This window comes from Megalobrama amblycephala, linkage group LG2 (assembly GCF_018812025.1).
Source record: "Megalobrama amblycephala isolate DHTTF-2021 linkage group LG2, ASM1881202v1, whole genome shotgun sequence".
Classification (NCBI taxonomy): Eukaryota; Metazoa; Chordata; class Actinopteri; order Cypriniformes; family Xenocyprididae; genus Megalobrama; species Megalobrama amblycephala.
The window spans coordinates 51,831,275-51,856,724 of record NC_063045.1 but is presented as its reverse complement, the minus strand read 5'-3'; the positions used below and the strand labels follow the sequence as shown (position 1 = coordinate 51,856,724).

Sequence of the window (25,450 nt, the reverse complement as noted above, 5' to 3'; positions counted from 1 at the left end):
GCACCACTAAAAAGATGCAAATTGCGCACACACCTACTGACAGAAAACCCTGGTTACAAATCATGGAAAGACTGCCAACTAGAAAATTAAATCTCTAGTTTATAGTCCACTGCTCATGTGAAGAATTGGTGTGTGTGTGTGTGTGTGTGTGTGTGTGTGTGTAAAAAATCGTCCATCACAGGTCGTCCTACGCTGCCATACTAGGCTGTCACATTGTGCTGTGACAGCTGTAACAGGAGTTCAAAGAACAGACTATGACTTCTTGTCGTCCCCCCGAGACTATGATACCTTCCCTGCTCTAGAACACACAAAATAAATCAAACAAACAAAACTGCTCTTTACTATGTCTCTATACATTTTTATCAGCACAAAGAACCATGCATGCCCTCTTACAGGTCACAGTGGCACTGGGGTCAAGAGTGATTATCTTCCTATTGATCTGTCCCGTCATGATCAATACTGTGTCCTTTTCTTCAGCTTGAGAAGGTGACCGTGACTCTTTTTTTTCCTAGTGAGCTACAACCAGAAAGTAAAACAGTGGAACTATTAAAATAGGCTCTCAAACAAGCAAGTAAAATAGGCTCTCAAACAACTGGTGAAGACAGAAATTTAAACACTCTGTATTGTCTTAAAGGTGCCCTAGAATTAAATATTGAATTTACCTTGGCATAGTTGAATAACAAGAGTTCAGTACATGGAAAACACTGAACTCCATTGTTTCCTCCTTCTTATATAAATCTCATTTGTTTAAAAGACCTCCAAAGAACAGGCGAATCTCAACATAACACCGACTGTTACGTAAATTATTTACATATTTACATTATTTACCCAATATTTACATATGCCAGCTCATGTTCAAGCCATTAGACAAGGGCAGAATGTCTGGATGTGCACAGCAGAATCATCAGACTAGGTAAGCAAGCAAGAACAATAGCGAAAAATGGCAGATGGAGCGATAATAACTGACATGATCCATGATTACATGATATTTTTAGTGATATTTGTGAATTGTCTTTCTAAATGTTTCGTTAGCATGTTGCTAATGTACTGTTAAATGTGGTTAAAGTTACCATCGTTTATTACTGTATTCACGGAGACAAGAGAGCCGTCGCTATTTTCATTTTTAAACACTTGCAGTCTGTATAATTCATAAACACAACTTCATTCTTTATAAATCTCTCCAATAGTCTGTAATGTTAGCTTTAGCTACGGAGCATACTATCAAACTCATTCAGAATCTAATGTAAACATCCAAATAAATACAATACTCACATGATCCGATGTATGCATGCAGCATGCATGACAAACATCTTGTAAAGATCCATTTTGAGGGTTATATTAGCTGTGTGAACTGTGTTTATGCTGTTCAAGGCAAGCGCAAGCTCCGGGGGCAGGGGAGCACGAGAATTAAAGGGGCCGCAACCTATATATCGGTGCATAGTTAATGATGCCCCAAAACAGGCAGTTAAAAAAATGAATAAAAAAAAATCTATGGGGTATTTTGAGCTGAAAGTTCACAGACACATTCAGGGGACACCTTAGACTTATATTGCATCTTTTAAAAAGAAGTTCTAGGGCACCTTTAAAAAGCACAATGCTTTGATGCAAGATGCTGAAAGAACAGCAAGACATCACAATGGTCAGTGGTCACAATGACTTACAACAAAGGAACAATTTGAGCTAATTTGAACTAATTTGAACATGTTTGATGAAGTAATCAATGCCTGTTTTGGACTACAGCACTGTTCAAAAGTTTTTTTTTTATTTATTTTTTTTTTTTTATTAATACTTTAATTCAGCAAAGATGCATTAACTATATAAATACATTAATAATGTTACAAAATATTTCTGTTTCAAATAAATGCTGTTCTTTTTTCTATTCATCAATGATAAATTAAAAAATGTTTTCACAAAAATATTAAGCAGCAACTTTCAACATTAATAATAATAATAATAAATGTTTCTTGAGCACCAAATCAGCATATTAGAATGATTTCTGAAGGAACATGTGACATTGAAGACTAGAGAAATGATGGTGAAAATTCAGCTTTGCTGAATATAATTAAATTGTATTCAAATAAAAAACAGTCATTTTAAAATGTAATAATATTTCACAATATTATACTGTTTAAGGGCCTGTTAACACCTGGTCACTTGGGTTTTCTCTGATCAGATAGCTATCTGATTTGTTAAAACCGAATAAATATAAATCTGATCTTCATTTCCCGCTCTATATGCACATTTAAAGGGGTCATGAACTGAGAAATCAAATTTTCCTTGATCTTTTGAAATGTAAGAGGTCATTGTATTATAAAAAAAACCATCCTGTAAGTTTCAGAACTCAAAACATCATCGTTAGTCCAAAACAGCTTTATCGAAACCAAGCATTTTGTCACATTATGCCGTAATAGTACAACAAAAGACCACCACTGCAGAATCAAATCAACGCCTATTTCTACATCATCCCAGCTTTGGCCCCGCCCACTAGTGGGTTACTGAAATGAGAAGGAGGGAAGAGAGATACAGGATCACTGGACTAAAAATAACATCCAAAGGATCCTAACGCTAGGAAACTGGTTATTTAATTTCAACTATTCGAATGTCTCAGTAGAGCATTATTTGCTTGTTCGGTACATTTCACTGTGGAATCTTTGGTAAATCAGGGGCAATTTTGCCACAGGCTTTGCAAACAGACGTTTACTTTAAGATATGGACCCGACAGTAATGCACAACATGTCTAAGGCCTAATCTGTGATCAGTGATTTCTGATATGTAATGATTCATGTACAGTCAGACATTCTTTGTCTCAAAAACATTTAATGCTGCTTATGAGTCAGTAAATCAAGCCAGTGACTAAACGGTCAACTTCAAATTGTTTCTCTTAATTGCAAAAAAATAATCTGTTATATAAATTGTGATTACATTATATATAGAAAGTGTCGGTCTGCTGATAGACGCCTGCTTTCAAATGCTCCAATGTGTATCTGTGTAAGCACTCAGTGAAGAGCGTCATTGATGTCTATTACATGTTTTTGAAGCATTGATCATTGTAGCCAATCACAGACATATCTGTTAAGCTCGTGAACAACTGCCAACCAGAGGTGTTTACGAATCTGCTCAACAGCGCTCAAAGCATCACATTTTTAGTCGGTAAAAACATAGCATTAGTTTTCCAGAGAGTTCCATAGGTAATACTTACATTATTTCATATGCAAAGATGTTAGCCAATCTTAGTTTACATTGAAGTCTCACAGCAGACACACCCCTTCCAACAGTGCATTCAAGTCAGAGAGCTAAAATCAGGGTAGAAAATTGGCATTTATTTCTAAATTATTTTAAAACCATTTTTGATGCACAAATCATACTAACATTATAAGTGCACCTCAGGACACATTATAAAAGGACACATTAAAACCCTTTTAATGATTTAAAGGAGTTCACACCAAAGACCGCAATAGGAGAGAAAGCGGCATCAGCACTGGTAAAATAATTTATAGTCTCACTGCTTTTAATAAAGATGACTGTGTGTTGAGCTTCAGTTTCATTTGCAGCAGTTTGTGCTTAGGCTTACTGAAGAGATATTCAGCTACTTATGTGTGGCTATCTCTCTCATATCATTTTTTTTTTTTACCATTTTGTGAGTAAAATTTACAGTACTTATGTGGCTTCAGAAACTAGATGTATTTACACTTGTCCAGTTTCATTTGGAATGAGTCTCAAACCACCTTCTGAAGTGGTCTGAGTGATCGGATTTAAATCCATCTCGAATGCGTTTTTACTGTAAGTTAAATTTACAGTAAAACATAACTGGTATAACGTTAATATAATGTTAGTATAATGTTAATTTTAAGTAAATCCATAAAAACTAAAATATCGCTACCATATTTTTTTACGGTAAATTTAGTGTAGTCAAACACTGATAAAGTCATCAACGCTGATCAGATTCTATAAAAATGTGTTCTAGTGTATTATAGTTTCAGTGGGTTGAGACATAAAACCCAGAGACAGTGGCTTTGAATAGACTGAATGAACAATGTCCTCTCACTCTGTGGGGTTGAGCGTAAACTGCTCCACACAGTCAAACATAAGCTACAAAAAAAGAATTTCTAAATATGTCACGTTAAACCACTGGCCCTTGTTTCATATTGAAGAATGTTATTTTTCTGATTACTCTCTACCACTCCTGTCAGTCTCGTACTTCTCTCCTAAAGAAATCAATGTAAGTATTGCATTACCAATGCAGTCTGTATTTTGCAGTGATTCAAATCCAATATCTCTTCCCAGGGTTGAAGGAAAACTGAAGTGAGATGTTTTTTGCATTTACTTTCTAACAATATAATTAAAGCACACTTACAAAATGGAAAATCAATAGCTTTCAAATCATGCACAGGAGGTCTATCGAACCTGCAACAACAACAACAACAACAACAAGTCTTCTGTCATAAAGCTCGCCAAATAAAGAGTTCAGAGAATGTGACTGCGGCAGTGTATTAGAAGATACAGAAACTAGAACTAGATGATGAATAGACAAGAAAAAAACATGAATAAAAGCATTTGTATGTCTAATTACTAGTGGTGTGTATTAAACAAGAAACTGGGCATACAATTATTAGGTGGTGGACAAAATAAGGAGGAAAAAAATCCTATTCAAGGCAACAACCGAGCCATATAGAGACCAGAGTATCATGGGTGGGCGCTTTTGACTTCGGTCATTAAATAACCTAGCAACCACCCAAAACCCCCTAGCAACCATATTAGTAATGCCCTAGAAACAATTCAGAACGCACAAGGCTGTGCGTTAAATTGACAAGGGATGCACAATATATTGGTTATCTTCCGATATTGGAGTTTTTTTTTTACTTAAAGGGTTAGTTCACCCAAAAATGAAAATTCTGTCATTAATTACTCACCCTCATGTCGTTCCACACCTGTAAGACCTTCGTTCATCTTCGGAACACAAATTAAGATATTTTTGATAATATCTGATGGCTCAGTGAGGCCTCCATTGACAGCAAGATAATTAACACTTTCAGTGCCCTGAAAGCTACTAAAGACATATTTAAAACAATTCATGTGACTACAGTGGTTCAACTTTAATGTTATGAAGCGACGAGAATATTTTTTGTGTGCCAAAAAAAAATAAAAAAATAACGACTTTATGCAACAATATCTACTGATGGACGATTTCAAAACACTGTATCATGAAGCTTCGAAGCTTTATGAATCTTTTGTTTCGAATCAGTGGTTCAGCGCACTGATATCAATATTTTATATTTTTATTTTGTAATGTTATTTAACTGTACATGCTCATTTACTCTATTTCTACATTTACACAACACTCACTTAAAGGTGCCCTAGAACGTTCTTTCATAAGATATAAGTCTAAGGTGTCCCCTGAATGTGTCTGTGAAGTTTCAGCTCAAAATACCCCATAGATTTTTTTTTAATTCATTTTTTTAACTGCCTATTTTGGGGCATCATTAACTATGTGCCAATTCAGGCTGCGGCCCCTTTAAATCGCGCGCTCCCTGCCCCCCCCCCAAGCTCTTGACTATAATACAGTGCATAAAGTTCACACAGCTAATATAACCCTCAAATGGATCTTTACAATATGTTCGTCATGCATGCTGCATGCATGCTTCGGATCATGTGAGTATAGTATTTATTTGGATGTTTACATTTGATTCTGAATGAGTTTGATAGTGCTCCATGGCTAAAGCTAACATTACACACTATTGGAGAGATTTATAGAGAATGAAGATGTGTTTATGAATTATACAGACTGCAAGTGTTTAAAAATGAAAATAGCGACGGCTCTTGTCTCCGTGAATACAGTAAGAAACGATGGTAACTTTAACCACATTTAACAGTACATTAGCAACATGCTAATGAAACATTTAGAAAGACAATTTACAAATATCACTAAAAATATCATGTAATCATGGATCATGTCAGTTATTATTGCTCCATCTGCCATTTTTCACTATTGTTCTTGCTTGCTTACCTAGTCTGATGATTCAAGCTGTGCAGATCCAGACGTTAATACTGGCTTGTCTAATGCCTTGAACATGGGCTGGCATATGCAAATATTGGGGGCGTACATATTAATGATCCCGACTGTTACGTAACAGATTCGCCTGTTCTTCGGAGGTCTTTTAAACAAATGAGATTTACACAAGAAGGAGGAAACAATGGTGTTTGAGACTCACTGTATGTCATTTCCATGTACTGAACTCTTGTTATTCAACTATGCCAAAGTAAATTCAATTTTTGATTCTAGGGTACCTTTAAAAGTAACCTTTAAGAATTTAATAACACTATGTAATCTTTAGCAAATATCAAAATGAATATCGATTTTCACATGGTACATTACTATTGTGATGCCTAATCTCACTTGAAGAGTTTAAAATGATTGGTTTTAATGTTTTATTTTTTGCTTGTTTATACATATATTACAGAATTTTAATATCAACCATTTATCATTTATTAGCCAAAACGTAATTATCTGCAAGAATTTTAAAAATGGAGCGTCCCTAAATTTTAGGCTACCCCAGTTAAAAGAGTCAAATATATATTAAAAAAGACCTTTTGTAATTCATTGCTTTATTTGTAGACTTTGCAAAACCAGTGAAAACAAACCGAACCATTTGTCAGTAGTAAAGAAAGTAAGTGCTTGTGGAGTACAATGTTTATAAACCACTGAAGGAGGAGGTTCTAGCACATAAATAAGCTTGTCTTCTCCTCATCTGACTTTCTCCAACAAGCACTTTTCAATCTATATATAACTGCACTGGGCATATTACGTCTCAATTACCGGAGCACTATCTGTGAAGTGGCCTGCCAGGGATGAAGGGTTATCGCTGCCAGGGCTCGTCATGTCATTGTTGACTACTGGGTTGCCAAGTCAACTGGTCAGAACGTAGACAGAGAGTTCCAGAACTCACATACTTACAATCTGGAACTCTTCATAGCAATTACGTCCATTTCTAAAAATTCTAACATCCTGTTGTATCTGTATGTGGGTTGGCAGGTGGATGTGCAGTCCTATCTTATCACAACCCAACACTGTGAAAACATAGACAGACCTGCACCGGCTCGGACCTGCTGTTACAGATGGAATTTTCCATGGACGACTGGCTTTTTTTGGCAGCTTTCATGACAAATTAGCTGCTGTTTGTTAAAGTCTGCATGAGAAGGTGCCAGCAAAGCGTGGACACAAAAGGGACCTGTAAAATAAAATGGAAAAGTAAATTTGAGGAAAAACCAACTGTGCTAATTTAGTGTTCTTGTGCCACAGAAAAAAAACAAAACTGACCTGACAAGATTTCCTTTGAACACAGAGGCATGTGTCCCTCTCAAAAGCATCTTCTGACTTGCTCTTCTGAAAATCCTTTTACCAAAAGACCAACAAAGCATGACTAAAATACCATGACAGTAACGTGTGAGAAGGCAATAAAGGGTAAACGATCTCCAGACGACCCTTTCGCTCCTGCTGACCCCCGACAGGGATCGTCTTTAGGTTTAACCTTTGAGCTGCACCAATAAGGAACATCAGAGTAATATAACAAGGCACTACAAAACTATTATTCCACCAACTGGTTTAAGCTTTTAAAATGATGCATCTTTTGTGTTCCACAGAAGAAAGAAAGTTATACAGGTTTGGAAAGACATGATGGTGAGTAAATGAACACAGAATTTTAATTTTTGGGTGAAATATCCCTTTTATAAATTAGTTAGAGCGAGCAGCTGCCTAGACCAAAGTGTTCACACTGAGTTCCATCATAAAACTTGGCATTCAATCCCTAGACGTGATTGACAGTCCTGAGCTCGGCTCAAGCGGGCGGCCAGCCGCTGCTATCAGCCTCGTGCACATGATGTAAAGCCGCGCTGTCATCACACGCCATTACAGACCACCACAGACTTACACGGACCATAACTCTTATTTCAATCAGTCAGAGACTGAGGAAGGCATGAAATGGTGAGAGAAAAGAACACGGAGAAGAAAAGGCCACTGCGGTGTCCTAAACTAAGCTCTTGAATTCATTTACCATCATAACAGTCAACAGCTGGGAATGTTTTCATAAATGCAAGATTATTCCAAAAGTCTGTTCCTTTTTAAATCACACTGCGCAAAAACTGTACAATGTCGGTGTGAGGCAGGGAATGAATTAAGAATGCTGAAGTTCTGCTCAGAGGAACATAATATGTTAGCTATTTAAAATTATACTAGCCAAGTTCCTTTTTAAAGAAACAGTTCGCTCAAATATTACATTTTTTTACTATTTACTCACCCTTATGATGTTCCAAACCTGCACAACTTTCTGGAACACACAATACTGTTCAGAAGTTTGGGGTCATTACATTTTTTTTAATGTTTTTGAAGGAGCTCTTAAACTAAAATGTATTCCTTGGTGTCAAAGCTGAAGACTAGAGTAATGACAGCTGAAAATTCAGTTACATAATCCTTGAGAAATCATTCTAATATGCTGATTTGGTGCTCAAGAAACATTATTAATCTTGAAAACGGTTGTGCTGCTTAATATTTATTCATATTTATAACATTTATTTATATAGAAACTGTGATACATTTTTTGTCAAGATTCTTTGAAAAGAAAGTTCAAAATAACAGCTTTTTTTTAATAGAGATCTTTTGTACATTACAAACGTATTTATTGTCACTTTCGATAAATTGAATGTAGGTATTAATGAAGGTATTAATTTCTTTAAAAAAAAAAAAAAAAAAAAAACTTACTTACAGACAAAATTTGGAATGGTAGTATGAAAGGAAATTGTTTAAATATCCTGGTCTCCATTTTCACAAATAGACAAAAATAGACAAAAATGCACCATAAAAGTATGATAAAGGTAGTTCAAAATGACTAGATGCAATATTCCAAGTCTTCTTAGTCTTAGTCTTCCTTAGTATTGTGTGAGAAGAACAAAGTTGAAATCATTATTTACTGAAATCACATTCATGAACTGTTCTTCTGAGTCAATAAATCAGCTGATCCAGTTCACAAAAGCAATGTGAATGATCTGTTCACAAATTGTATCCAGATCTAAATCTCAATGTGATCTCAATGTGAACTCAATGATTTGGTCACAAGATTTACAGACTACTAGATTAGTAGATCAAGTCTTACTTTTTTTTAAACACACAACACACTTTTTTTGTCAACAGACAAAGATATCATATGGCTTCAGAAGACTTGCAGTGTATGGTAAATAAGTCATATGGAGCACTATAATGATATATTTATGATATGTTTTGGTGCTTTTTTGAAGCTTGAAAGCTTCAGTCCTCATTCACTGTAACTGCAAAAAGAGCAAGCAGGCACGTTCTTTTTACTCTGTTCTTGTTCTATGTTCAATGGAAGAAAATCATCATGAGGGTGAGTAGATGGCAGAATTTTCATTTTTCACTACATCAGCTTCAACAGAAACTGCAGGTTACAGTGTTGTGGGGGAAAAAATAAAATTCAAGAAAGCAGTAAACAGACTGAAAAAAATCCATGAAGGCCCTAATGGTTCCTCAGAGATACCACATTCAGGTTGCAAGAGATGAAAACCCTTCTCTACTGAGCTTCCTTCAAATGTGCATGTGCCATCTGTGTGAATCCAAACCTTTCTTCTCTTCTGCTTTATCCTCAAAAAAAATCATCCTCTGCCACACTTTTGGATGGGTCTCTGAGTTAGCAGAGAAAACCATTTATTTCCTCTTTTACTGTAGCCAAAGAATGTCTCTGCTGCCACAGTCGTGGACCTTAGAGGACCATCTGGAAGCCTGGAACATTCCAGCATGATTGCCCAAAGGAGAATGCAGACCTGCATTCCAATCTGAGGGAGGGAGCCGGGCCGGAGAGGGACCACGCAGCGCTGGAAGTGGACTGAGCCAAGTTCGCCATGGAACTTCTCAAAGTTCTTGAACACAAAGGATCCTTTGTTCAGTTATCCATGGAAAGTTGGCTTTGTTCAAGTGTGCATGTGCGTATTTGTGAAAAGTTAATAACGTCTAGCTCTTGCTCTTCTGGATAAGAAAAAAAAGTTGTGATAAGAAATTAAAGCGATATTTCACTCAAAAATGAAAATTCTGTCATCTTTTCTCACCCTCATGCAGTTTCAAACCTGTATGATTTTCTCTTTTCGAAAAATGCCATTGTTTCAACACAGCGGTATACCAAATCATAAATCTTGAGTAATAACATTTATTTTACAAAAAAGTAAGTTGTAACCATGTATTAAATGTTTTAAAGATGGGAGGTGATCAAATATAAAAGTTTAAGAACTGGTTTGATTTAGATCTTTTCAGTTGATTTTGGATAAATTGGTTGATCCATTTCACGATCCATTTCATTTCACATGATCCATGATAACATGTTCATGAATCAGACTAATCCAGTTCTCAAATTCAACTCATTCACTCAATGATCCAGTCAAAGCAGATAACAGCTCACTGGAGGGGATTATTATCACTGAATAATGACATGGAACTACTTTACGCTTTTTTGAAGCTTGAAAACGAAGAAAAGAACGATCCTTCAAATTTTTTTTATTTTGTTTTCAGTGGAAGTCATACATGTTTGAAGCAACATGAGGGTGAGTAAATTATGAATTTTCATTTTTGTGTGAACAATCCCATTAACCAGAACAAAAGACCAATGTCTCATATTGACCACTGTCTCATATTGCTCATAGTTTTGTCAGATGTCAGAGGAAGGAGTGATAGATACTGTATTCAAGGGACGCTGAAGCAGACTGAGGACATGGTAGATGGGCAAATATGAAAAAGTATCAGGGCGCTTTTTCATGCGCTGCACTCACCCACACGCTCACATATGCTATTCTGAGCATCTGAGGATTTGAACATCCCCGCTCTCTTGTGAATCACTGCCTTTCTCAATTATGTGAGCTGGTTTCAAGATTTACGCCTCAAAGCTAAAATATCATACTGGATTTGAAGACAGATTTTTTTAGCCAGTTAAGTTTCAATGAATAATTCATGAATGAAAGCTCTCCTTCCAGCACGTGTCCGCCTGACTCCAGTTTATCTGGCCACACAACAGATGCTCAAAACAATGGGAACAAAAAATCTCTTTATATTCAACAAACCCATTGCAAACTCATTCTAAGTCTCGTCGTCCAGACCAAACAATATACACTATACTATTCTCATGTCACTTTGCATTATATTTAGTAAAAAAAAAAAAGTGTTACAAAAAAGGAATACCCCCCAAAAATTCCTTTTTTATCTCAACCCAAAAATTCTTTGCTCATTATAGGTCAAGGACAAAATTCAAAGCGAGCAAAGAAAGCACCTATCTTTCCAGACTGGTGCAAAGCAAAGGCAAAGATTTTGTTGAGCTGAAAATGAAGTCATGCAGCATGCCGCTTTTCTTACAAGAATGTAAACATGCGAAAACCAGTCAAAGCCATGACCTACATATCCTTATGGCTGTGTACAGTTTTGTCAAGGGGGCCAATGTTGCAGCGTGTTGGAATGGTTTCAGAGTCATTTCCTTAAGGAGTCACGGAGGAATCATTTCTTGTAAACCGTGTGGGTTTCTTTATAAAAGTTGGGATTGGCCAACTGATGGTGCCCTGCTGCTCTCACATCGTTTCTCTGGAATCTGGAGAGAAGGAATCATCATTGATGATACCATCTCTCCTAAATATGCCTTAAATTATGTGTGACTCAAATAACAAGAAAGAATAGAGAATGGCAAGTTTCCTAAACGGCTCCTAAAGTGAGAACTGTTATTGCACATCTTGTATAATGACCCATTTTTGTTTTCTAAAGAATAAAATATCCTTATATTTGCACTTTGTGATGGGAAAGTGCATAACAGCATTGGGACATGAAAACATCACAGAACTGCATCTTGATATCCAGTGTTGGGGAAAGCTACTTTTAAAAGCAATGTGTTACAATATTGTGTTACTCCCTAAAAAAGTAACTAACTTTGTTACTTAGTTACTTCTTATTGAAAGTAATGTGTTACTTTTTCTCACCTTGTTTATTTTATTTTTTTAATAACAAAAAAAATAATCACCTTGGCATAGTTGAATAACAAGAGTTCAGTACATGGAAATGACATACAGTGAGTCTCAAACACCATTGTTTCCTCCTTCTTATGTAAATTTGATTTGTTTAAAAAAAGACCTCTGAAGGACAGGCGAATCTCAACATAACACCAACTGTTACGTAACAGTCGGGATCATTAATATGTACGCCCCCAATATTTGCATATGCCAGCCCATGTTCAAGGCATTAGACAAGGGCAGGCAGTATTAACGTCTGGATGTGTGCACAGCTGAATCATCAGACTAGGTAAGCAAGCAAGGACAATAGCGAAAAATGGCAGATGGAGCAATAATAACTGACATGATCCATGATAACATGATATTTTTAGTGATATTTGTAAATTGTCTTTCTAAATATTTCGTTAGCATGTTGCTAATGTACTGTTAAATGTGGTTAAAGTTACCATCGTTTCTTACTGTATTCACGGAGACAAGAGCCACTTGCAAAAAACACTTGCAGTCTGTATAATGCATAAACACAACTCATTCTTTATAAATCTCTCCAACAGTGTAACGTTAGCCAGTTAACTCATCCTCAAACTCATTCAGAATCAAATGTAAACATCCAAATAAACACTGTACTTACGCGATTAGACATGTTGCATGACGAACACTTTGTAAAGATCCATTTTGAGTGTTATATTAGCTGTGTGAACTTTGTTTATGCTGTTTAAGGCAGTCGCGAGCTCGGGGGCGGGGAGCACGAGAATTTAAAGGGGCCGCAGCCTGAATCGGCGCATATTTAATGATGCCTCAAAATAGGCAGTTAAAAAAATGAATTTAAAAAAATCTATGGGGTATTTTGAGCTGAAACTTCACAGACACATTCAGGGGACACCTTAGACTTATATTAGATCTTTTGAAAATGCGTTCTACGGCACCTTTAATAAAGGTAGATTAAATATATAGTATATTTGTGTTATTTAACATATTTAATTTTTGCATGTTTGCATGATAGTCTGAGTTTGCATTTCATGGTTTTTATTCATTTTGGGGAATACTGAATCTGTTTTTGTGCAAGTTTTGTGCAAATGCATGTTCACATTTAGTCTAGAACTACAATAACCATCATGTTGACACAGCTCACATATCGCCTCTCTTCTCACTCCCAATTTCTCTCAACATGGGGACAGGATAGGTGTCAGTCAGTAAATAGGAAAACAAAGTAACTTGCGTCACTTATTTGAAAAAGTAACTCAGATATTTTGTTGTAAATTTAAAAGTAATGTGTTACTTGAACACAAGTAATTTGATTACGTAACACACATTACTTGTAATGCATTACCCCCAACACTGGTGATATCAAGTTGTTGTATTGCTAGCATCTTAAATTTCATTATAACGTAACTTTTAAATTTACACTTTTAAAAAACTGCTGTGGCAGTTTCTGCCTCAATAAAAGAAGCTGAAAAGGAATAATTACAAACAGATCTTCCATAGGTTTCTTGACAATATTAGCATGCATTGATGCACACCAGCCCATCACAGGAATCTTCTGGAATTTTATTTTTTATAACATACTATAATTTGAAAGGCACTAGGGTGACTAACAAAATCTGTCCAGAAAAAAAAAAGAAAAAAAAAGAAAATATTTTATGCATATAAAAAATGGTTTACATTTTTTGGACCATTATTATTATCATTATTTTTTTTAAAAATCATTTTTCATGACACAATTTCCATTTTCTTCAGTATATAAAGTATATAAAGTTATTAGTATAAAGTGCAAAAAAAAATTATTGAGAAATATTTCACATCATTGTAGTTTTTATTGTTCTGCCTGTAAGTTTTTTTCCCCCAAGTTTTTATTATTTTTACCTTAACAAAGTAATACAAAAATTACTGAATTACAGCAATGTGTATCATCATGTTTAATAATTCATTATACAATCATTCAATAAATTTGTTACATTCACCATTTAAAATTATGGAATACATACAGGAGAAATTAAAGCAAAGAAAATTTGGGGGAAAATTAGCTTAATAGTCGTTCAAATAAAATAAAATCACAGTGCAAAATAATCTTATTGGTTTTAAATAAAGGCTTCATTGTTTTCATTGTCTTGTCTAAAATAAAATTTATTTTTGAATTTATGGTGAAAAATAGGCCTCATGAGATTTCTAATCTTGGGTATCATTTAAACAGGATAAAATGTGGATTGAAATTCATCCTGCATTCATAATGGGCTACACCCATTGGTGTCAAATTTACAAGACAATATCTGTTACCACTGTCATTGATTTCTGTGAAGGACAGGAACAGATTTTCTTTACCTCTGCCCTATTCAGTTCACTAAGTGTCACTCTCTCAAGACTCTTTTTCTCCTATTTTCCAGCAACATTCCAAATACATTCCAAACATTCCAATGAATTTTCAGACGGATCTACAGACAGTGGAGAAACTGACAGTGAGACATAGTGAGAGATGTGCAGCAGTCTTCTCCTCGTCCTGGAGCCAGTAAGTCTCTTCCTGCTGCTGCAGCTGTCTCCATCAGCTGGATCCTGCCTGTCTTTCCCATTCACACCACCCTACGCCCTCTAATCTCTCCATCCGTCTCTTTCCAAGCGCCCAGGGGTCGGCACGGGTCAGCTAAAACCAGCATTTACACCCTTAGCTGGGGCTGTTCCCACACCACCACAAATACACACGGCGCGTCGCTCAAGCGCACACGCTTGTGTTCACCCACACGAATGTACACGAAAATCAGCAGTTCTCAACACCCGGTCGTATACGCAATTAGAAACATTCCAGCGTGACTAATTAAATATTGTCAATCTAGATTTAAACGAGAGAGATTTACACAGCACACAAACATGACATATTTGACATCTGAGCTAACAGAGGGAAATCAGGAGGCAAACCCTGCAGCCCACTGTGACCAGATGTAAAGTCAAGGACAACTCTGGAAAAGTTAATGATTATTGTCATACTTTACCTGCTTAATGACTTAAAGATAAGAGTAAAACGCCATATTGTGTGCAGTTTTTTAACTCAAACATTGACAGACAACATACACGTGTTTTCCAAGCTGTATTGACCCTCTGTTGGTATTTGTTGAAAGCTTACAGTTCAAGAAGTGAAAGCTTACAGTAAGACAACTGCTGCCGGCCGGATTACTGAACCGTCACGTCTCAAAGCTCACTTGAGCACACGCACGCAGAGTTTTTGCCATCTGACTTATTTGTGTTTTCCTTAGGGTAAGCTTGTATAAGATTTCCCCACTGTAAGTATGACGACGTGATCCACGGAGTGAAGGGGCCACAAAAACACAGAGCGATTGTGATATTTGGAGACACAGGTGGACATGAATTGGCCTCATTTTTGTCACTTGAACTGAATATGAGGAATTCACAATTATAGTATACATGCAAATACAAAATGTTTGGGGTCTGTAAGACACTTAAGCTCACCAATTTGTTCAAAAATACAGTAAAAATGGTAATATTGTGAAATATTATTACAATTTTAAAAAACTGTTTTCTTTTTTAATTTATTTTAAAATTCTGTAACTTATTCCTGTGGTCAAAGCTGAATTTTCAGCATCATTACTCCAGTCTTCAGTGTCACATGATCCTTCAGAAATCATTCTAATATGCTGTTTTGCTGCTCAAGAAACATTTCTTATCATCAATGTTGAAAACAGTTGTGATGCTCAGTATTTTTGTGGAAACCGTGATACCTTTTTTAGGATTCTTTGATGAATAGTTCAAAATAACAGCATTTTTTTAAAAAACAGTTAATGCATCCTTGCTGAATACAAGTATTAATTTCTTTTTAAAGGGGACATATCATGAAAATCTGACTAGCCGCTCAGACTTCGCTCCTATTATAATACTACCACCCCTTAATCTGCACGTTTCCACCCACGGTGCTGCCATTTTTGTTTTCGCAAATGAAAACGGTGTATCAGTTATGGCCATGACAAAAGTTCACCATGGCAAAAGTTGGAGCAAAGCATGCTAACTATTTGTCGTTGGCTGCACAGACGAGCACGAAAACTATTTCTCATTAGCTTGGATAGCCTGCAAGTTGACCCTGGCAAGCTCAATTGCTAAAAAAGGAGTGTTTCTGTCCAGTGATATTTTGGAAAAATCTATTAGACCAGTCACAGCATTTGATAGCAATCATAAACGACTAGTTCTCTCAGCTAATAAATTTTGACTATATAGATTTGTACTTTTTCATATTTTATATATATTAGCATGCTAACACTTAAGACCCTCCTTAAAGGCAGGGTAGGTAAGAAATTTTGTTCCAAATTTGTTTAAACTTTCTATATATATACATGCATAATTAAAATGTAAGAACTCTGGTAAAAAGAGTATAAAAATCGAGTGACTCTAGACCGTTTAATCTGTATTAAACACAGCTCATTATTTCCATCCGGGACGAAACATAGGATTGGCTTAGGCGGCTGTCACTCTCTCGCAACCATGGCAACCACCCTTTTGCCACACATGACCTGCCCACTTGCGCGCGCACGTTTGATTTGGGGAATCCAAGAGGCACGGATCCTAGGAATACCAAAACAATGGCAGAGAAACAGCAAGCTAAATTCACAGTATCGGCCTATGCAGTTAGTGAAGGCAAACCAGGCAAAAAAAGGAAGACAGTAACAGTACAAGAAAAGGCAATGAACAAAAAGTCTTTGGATAAACAAAGAAATAAAACGCGAGTTAATATCGGCGTGGCTTTCCAGCGATGGCGAGAACTGAGGGAACTCAAGGGGCTGAAAAGTGACTCCTTGATGGCTTTATTTCTGCTGGACAGGTAAATCTTTCTTTTTGTATTTTGATCATACATATTTTTTTGTTTATTTTTTCATGAAGCATGTGTCATTAGCACACGTAGCTGCGTAATATAGCTAACATAACATTACTTAGCGAGCCGTAGTAGAGACGATAAATAATCTATAGGCCTAGCACAAGATGATAGCTATAGTGTTGAATTGTGCATAATTTTACCCTCTGTCTAAGTCTTTTACCATGTTCACCTGCAAGTTTACCTGCACGTTTTTTTCGCCTTTGTTTTGTTTTTATATTCTCTACCTATGTTTACTGATGTCTTTATCTTGTATCTGTGTGCGTCGTACACACTTTGTTGTATGTGTGTGTTATTATTTTGTGTCTGCAATGCAGTTGTGAGTTGATATTTGAGTGTATGTTACTCTGTTGATCTGTAGAACAACGTATATGTTATGAATCTTACACGAAATTCATCTTCATCACAGTGTAAATGATGGTAATGGAAAAACGTGTATCATGCAACCTGTTTTTAGCTTTGCCTTATAGATTAACTAGCTCGTTAGCGAATCAAAAAATATATATTTTAAACTTTACCAATATCAATATGCTAGCTTGATAGTGAGTACTAAAATACATCTTGTTTGTTTATCTTCATAATTTTAAAGTTATTTTTATTACATGTGATTCTGACATGATGTCACTACATGCACTGTGCTCCTTCCTCTCCGCTCGTCTCAGGTAAATAATGCGTCTTCCAGCTCAGTGGTCGGAGTCACACGTTCATGCGTTTTGGGGGCGTGGCTTTGGAAGGAGCCCAGAAGGGAGGGGGTGGAGTGAATGGAAATAATGAGCTGTCTTTAAAACAGTCGTGAGAGGTCTACAGACACTCGATTTTTATACTTTCTTTTTCAGAGTACTTACATTTTAATTATGTATTGATATATAAATAAAGTTTAAATAAATTTTGAAAAAAAGTTTTTTATACATTTTTTTGCCTACCCTGCCTTTAAAGGGTTAGTTCACCCAAAAATGAAAATAATGTCATTTATTTCTCACCCTCATGCCGTTCCACACCCTTAAGACCTTCATTCATCTTCGGAACACAAATTAAGATATTTTTGTTGAAATCCGATGGCTCAGTGAGGCCTCCATAGCCAGCAATGATATTTCCTCTCTCAAGATCCATTAATGTACTAAAAACATATTTAAATCGGTTCATGTGAGCACAGTGGTTCAATATTAATATTATAAAGTGACAAAAATATTTTTGGTGCACCAAAAAAACAAAATAACGACTTATATAATGATGGCCAATTTCAAAACACTGCTTCAGGAAGCTTCGGAGCGTTATGAATCAGTGTGTCGAATCATGATTCGGATCGCATGTCAAACCGCCAAACTGCTGAAATCACGTGACTGTGGCGCTCCGAACCACTGATTTGACACACTAATTCATTGTACTCCGAAGCTTCCTGAAGCAGTGTTTTGAAATCGGCCATCACTATGTAAGTCGTTATTTTGTTTTTTGGCGCACCAAAAATATTGTTGTTGCTTTATAATATTAATATTGAACCACTGTATACACATGAACTGATTTAAATATGTTTTTAGTACCTTTATGGATCTTGAGAGGAAATGTCATTGCTGGCTATGCAGGACTCACTGAGTCATCGGATTTCAACAAAAATATCTTAATTTGCATTCCGAAGATTAACGGAGGTCTTACGGGTGTGGAACGGCATGAGGGTGAGTAATAAATGACAGAATTTTCCACTAACCCTTTAAGAAATATGTTTTATTGTCAAGTGAGCCCAAAACCAGTCTATACAGGTTTTTTTTCTCTTTTCTTTTTGCATTTTCCTAAAATGAAGCATGTCTGTATTGGATGAGCACTTGCAGAATGAGCACATGCAGAATTCCACAGAAAGTCAATAGAAAACCATAGAAATTTGATCTTACACAACCTTCCATGTTAATTTATAAATATTTTTGTAATTTGATAATGCTATGAGCTATTAATAGTGTAACAGTGTAGCATTTCAACTCTATTCATCATATTTTATGTTAAACCCTTTTAGAGTCTTGCCTGCAACTACTGCAGAAAATGCAAAAAAAAAAGTTATACCGACTCTTGGGCATAGTTATGGTTCAATGAACGCATTCTTTTCCATCTTCCATCGAAATGGATACAGTGCAGCAAACACTGAACAGTAAAAAGGTAAGAGACAAGGAAAGAAAATAAGAGAACAGCCCTTTGATAGAGACATAAGGCATTGCATGAGGGTAGAAAAGCATGGGTAGAAATCCAAACAGTTGATTTTTGCACTGGCACACTGTAACAAACTCATCAGGCAAAGCCATTACAGCAAAGTGAGAAACATCTCCAAGGAACTGGTTGTTCTGAAAGGACATGTCCTCAGTATTACACTAATGTGATAAGAAGACATTAAAGAGTAATTGAGAAAACACCCAGACCAACTCAGTCATATCGGCAGATCTCTCAAGCGAATAAGACTCATTTCAAGGTCTTGTGTTCTTATTGGCCAGGATCCTGACAGTAGCCAGATGGAATCCATAAATCCTATGGTAAATTCAGTGTATGAAACACACGACTGAGCCGACTGTCTTTCATGAGGGCGTGCGTGACGTATGCAAACATGCAACGGGTGCTGTGAAGCAAGACGTGTGTGTGAGAGGAAACCCAAGAGGATGCAGGACTTCACAAGTTCGACCTATAACGAATAATATTCCCACCTGAAAAGGGCAAACTGAAGATGTTATACACCAATATGGCATCTGGCATCTGTCCCAGCATTAGCAAGTCCGTAAGCAAGTCTCTATCGCCTTTACTGTATCAAGTGATAAAAAAAGACAAAGCAAAGCCACAGCTTTCTAGGACAAGGAAAAACTGCAAACAGGAAATATTTAGTTGCCCTTGAATAAAACGTCACAAAGGAAGCAGGTGTACGTATCAAAGTGTGTGTGGAAAAGTAAAGAGAGCATAAAGGAGATGGGAAAATGAAAGGGATATGAAAGAGAGAACAGTTGCCTAAGGTCCCTCAAAGAGAGGTCACATATAATCAACCTTCATTATTTCCCATCTCACTGAAATGGAGCAAAGTCACTGCTCAGAGGCAAGTCAAAAGAAGAGAGGGTGATGTAAGTCATAAGGGCCTATGAGGGGCCCTCCTCCCCTCATATACTGCTTATTACAGGGCCAATCGCTTCATAAGCAGCTCTGTTACTGCCTCACAAATATAAAGATCTCGTAAAAAGGACAGTAACAAGAGCCAATTTATTCTGTGTCACCTTCTGCTCTTTTTCTGCCTGTGTGTGTGAGCAATGCTGTTATTTGCAAGGCACATCCGCTTTCTTGACCATTAAAAGCTTATTTGGCCTGGACTAGTTTTCCCCGAGGAGGTCAGGTAAATTTATGCTTCACAGACATTTGAACAAGTCTGTTTTTTTTCCCTCATATAACCTCTGTATAAATTACTGAGCAATTTAAGTTTCTCAGGCTAACTCGGGGGTCCTGTGAGAAATCGAAGAACGCCTGGAGAGGAATGTGTGCGATTACGGTATATTATTTTTCACAACGCTTCTCCTCATTTACTTTGACCTTTGGTGAATGCCATAACTAAAGCTTAAATTTCTCGTTTCACTGCCTGGTGCACCTTCATGATGGATTTAGACCTTTCGGCTGACTTCAGCTTGCCATCTGGGTAAAATAACAGTTGGCGGTTCAAGTACCGCTGGTATTGCATTTGATATAAAAAGAAAAGCAATATAGAAGGTCCAATCACAAACTGATCAGAAAGGCCACAGTAGTAGAAGCATCAGGTATGATTTTTACGTTAATGACTTCCTTCCCTTAAAGGGTTAGTTCACCCAAAAATGAAATTTATGTCATTCTAAACCTCTTTGGAACACAAATTAAGATATTTTTGATGAAATCCAAATGTCCCCTTATCCCCCATAGAAAACAACATAATTACCATCAAGGTCCAGAAAAGTAGTAAAATAGTCAAAACGCCAGCTCAGTACTGGCCGGCTTCTGCGTCAGCATCACACGCATGTGTCGTGCTGCTCACTTGTACAGTGTCGGCAAATACTGAGCCAGCGTTCTGACGTAAACACGGAAGCGATGAACTGCGTTCACTGCGTCAACTGCATAGAAGACTGACAGGGTAGAAAAGAAATTGTTGAATAAAGGCGTTATTTTTGTTATCTTTTTGCAGACAAAAAGTATTCTCGTCGCTTCATAACATGAAGGTTGAACCACTGTAGTCAGACTAGTCACGTTGCTTATTTTAACAATATCTTTACTACTTTTCTGGACCTTGAATGATGGTAATTACATTGCTTTCTATGGGGGATAAAATACCTCTTGGATTTCATCAAAAATATCTTAATTTGTGTTCCGAAGATGAAAGAAGGTTTTGGAACGGCACAAGGATGAGTAATTAATGACAGAAATTTCTAACCCTTTAAAGGTACAGTTCACCAAACAAATGTAAATTAGGTCATTTTTTACTCACCCTCATGTCGGTCTAATCCTGTATGACTTTTGAAGAGCATTTCTGTCAATAAAATGAAAGTCTATGGACAAGAACATCTTTTTTTGTGCTCCACAGAAGAAAGTCAGTCATATAAGTTGTGGAAAGACAGAATTTTCATTTTGGGTGAACTATGATTTTAATTACATACATAATGTTTAAATTATTTTATCATTTAACCATAATTCGCCCACATCCCATCTGAAATCAGAACATGAAATCATAAGACGTTCTGTGTTAACAACTGTAACTCAATAGTCGTTTGAAAAGCCAATCCCATCTGAACAGTACTAAATACATGAAAGGAAACTCTTGTTTGCTTTTCACCATTTGTTTGGTTACCAAACAAACTCAAACTGATTTTCACCAGGATGTAAGTTTGATGTCTTTGCCCGAATCAGCAAGAGGTCACAGGCTCCTCTCTTCACAGGATGACATGAATCGCAGCAACCGAATGTCAAAACAAGCACACCGAGTTTCATTTAGAGTATACGGTCGTCGTCATGAGTTCCCACTCAGGAGTTGCTAAGTACTTGCGTCTATGAAGACGCAAACGGAAGTGTGTGTTTGCAAAGTTTCAGAGTTTCATCTGACTATCCATTTACCCAAACATTCATCCATCATTCTGACAACCCATCTATGCATCCAACCAATAAATTCGCTGAAAACTAGTAGCGACCAATGCTGATACCAACTTACCAGAAAGTGGGGTGGCCGATATAAATTCAATATTAGTCTATTAATCTATTAATACTTAAAACCATGTTGCCGATTCAATTATTTATCGAGCTGTCCATCAAACTTTTCATCTCTCAATCCATCTATCCACACATTCATCCAACCATTTATCCATTTACCCATCCACTGAATACCCAGTCAAGCTTCTTGCAATTGCAACTCACCTCCCACAAACTGTATCCCTCCTGCCACTCGTCCGATGGTGCGAGAGATTAGATCCGTAACACAGCATCCCATCATTGCCGTGAGAGCCACCAGGAGCAGCAGTCCGCAGCCTGTCCCCGTCACCACCGTGCAGATCCTCCATTCCAGACTCGGGATGCCCTGGAAGGAGGCATAGCGCCCACATTGCTCCAACATAACTGTCCCACCACGGGCCTCATCCCTTACGGGGTAGGAACAGCGCCGGAATGTTCCAAATGACACTGGCTTACCCATCTGTGACCCAAGCAACCAGTATGGCATGAAGAAGCCTATGCAAGATGTGGCTGCACAAAGGAAGGACAACAGGGCCCAAACCACACCTGCACATGTAAGACTGGATGCCATCTCACTCAGCTCAAACTAAAAGCTTTCATATAGATGCAAAAGACACTGATTTCAGGTTGAATGCAGAGCTCCTAAGCCCACCGGCCCAGATCCTCCCAATGTCTTCCTGCTCGGTTACACCTGAGGAAATAGTAAAAAGTGCAGGAACGTCAGTAAAATGTCATAAATCTCTTCAAATTCTTAAAGGTTACTGAAACGTGCTCACTTTCATATGTACATTTCTATTTGAAGAAACACAGGTAAACACTAGTTTAAAAAAAAAAAACTTTTTAGAGACTGTGATGACGCATTTCCACAGTATTATTTATTATAATAATAATAATAATTATTATTATTATTATTTACATTTATAACCCTATACTTTGTGTTTTGGAAAGTCATAGAAATGCTATCATGGATTTTTTTTTTTTTGCTATTGGAGCAAATGGGAATACAAAAAATATATCTGCTGTCCTTTTACATTCACAACTATAGAAGTTTACCCAAATTTGACGACTTCCGTTTCTGAGAACCCCTCAATTATGAAAAGAGTTCATGATAAATTTTTAATTACTTTTCCAGTCATCATGCATGATTACTACTCATTACTAAGATTTCTGGGGTAGTTTTCTATATATGAAACCAGAACAGACTGAACAGACAGTAGTTTTTCAAATGTCTCCAATAAGACAAAAATACAATATAAATATCCAAAATACTTTCAAGACTCTGGAAACTGTGGAGTATGGGATTTAAACAGAATGAAGCGTGTGTTTACAATTTACATTTTCATACCTATTGATATATATATACGTTAGTTGCATAAATATTTAAATAGGATTATGACATATGGTGTAACATGCTGTAATCCATCTAAAATAATTTTAAACAGCATTTGGCTCATTTTATTAACATCATATATTATGACACCACAGATCCGTGTGCTTTGACAAGACTTCAAATAACGTAGGTAAGAGAAGATTTCAAATGGTACGTAAGCACATAATATATACACTTTTCCTCACGCATTCATATACATTTTAACCTTAAATCTTGATGTTGATAAAAGAAAAGTTAATGGACACATTATGAGTCCTCTATCCCTAGCCATATGGAATGTAAACATAAAGGAAAACATTATGGCGAGCTGTCATGTGGAAACCAGAGTCCAAAAGTGAGTCAAGCATTCGATAGATATCTTACATGTCTAGCTGGGTCGTTCACTGTTTCCGATTCCACTTGTTTTCAAAAACTAAAGAGCATAAAAGACGACAAAATGTGGTGAAAATGTGTTTGCTTCTATCCGGTCCTGGGTCGAGCGTCCATTAAGTCTTTAACTCTGGCGTCTACAGTCCACTTACTGCCCGAGCACATGCACGTCTCTGACTGGGACTAAACCGAGTGTGTTAAAACGGAGTGGGAACGCGCAAGCAGAGGCATCAATCTCCAGATCCTCCGCCCAGGGGCTGGTCTGACATGCTGTGTTTCCCAAGACGACGTAAGACTCCGCCTGGCTACCGCGCGCTCTCTCAAAGTCCCTCGTCAAAGTCTAAGCAGTAATTTTTGTCATTTCATTGTAATTCATTGTCGTGTCTCCACCAGCCATGAAAACATATTATAAATGTTTTTTTTTTAGACAAATACGTGATGAAAATTAGAATTTCACAAAATACAAATTAAGGATAAATAAATTATGAAATTAACTATATGTCGATCTTAACCACAACATGAAAAAAGCAATGATACAAATGACACTTTACATAAAACTAATAATTTAGCCTACATAAAATATTCTGTAAATCATCCCTGCGTCCCAGTGTCCATACTATCCATCCTAAATAGTATGTGAGATTAAAATAAGTGTGTCCCAAAGCATAGTATGTTGAAAAGAGTATGCCAAAAGTCCCCGGATGGTCTACTATTTCCGGTAGATTTTCGAAGTGTGGATCCATGCACACTATGGCCCTGTCCCAAATGGCACACTCCGGACTTGTGGACTTCCTCAGAGTCCACACTTTGGTGACGTCATGTAGTGCAGACCAGTAGGGCCCTTGGCACGAGTCCACGAGGGCGAATTGAGAGGTATTTTTGGGACAGGTCTGGTTGTTTTTTGACAGGAGCTGCATGTTCGAGGATAATATTTAGCATCGAGAACAGGTTTCTTTTCTTTTGCAAAATATTATCTCCATGTCAACTACACAGCCTGCTTTTGCTTATGCCACCTGGGCATTAGACAATATATACATGCTTATTTAAATAATGTATACAGTTGTAATAATAATGTTCCATTTGAACTAAGATTACAATTTTAACACATAATAAACGTGAGTTTCAGATGAATTTACAGGTTTAAATATAAATACTAGGTTTGCATATTACTCAGTAAAGCCCTGACATTCGGTTCTATTTATTTAATGAATCATAATACGATCGTATTATTCAACACGCTATTATTATGTTTGAGATATCAACCACTGGTCGATGACCATAATGTTTGTATAAGCTGTTGGTAACAACTGGTAAAATGTACACCTAGGTCATAAAAACCGTAATGATACCTACACTTAAATATTTTCTTCTCAGCCATGTCATCAATTGCTCTTGAGCGAAATCTCCTCCCATCCGTTGTCTGATTGGCATTTCGCAAGGATTCCTGGGTAGTTAAAGTGTGCGGAGCCTGCATCTATGCGGGCTTCGCGGAAGACCGCTTCAAGGCTACAAAGGGTGCGCTGCTGAGCACACTTCAGAGCGTTAAAATGCTGAATGGGACGGCCTACGGTCTCGTAGACTTGGCGAGCATG

General features: G+C 36.9%; 1 protein-coding gene across 1 annotated transcript in view; it reads right to left on the bottom strand.

Moving 5' to 3' along the window:
* The window catches only part of lhfpl6 (LHFPL tetraspan subfamily member 6), a 39,105-nt gene extending 14,934 nt beyond the window's left edge, over positions 1–24,171 (bottom strand). The window contains exons 1-2 of the mRNA XM_048180774.1: positions 23,853–24,171; positions 22,286–22,790 (exon numbers count right to left, since the gene is read on the bottom strand). Of these exons, the coding sequence (XP_048036731.1) occupies positions 22,286–22,670 (385 nt within the window). The 5' untranslated portion in view covers positions 22,671–22,790; positions 23,853–24,171. The remainder of the gene's footprint in view (positions 1–22,285; positions 22,791–23,852) is intronic.
* Between the last annotated feature and the right edge of the window lie 1,279 nt (positions 24,172–25,450).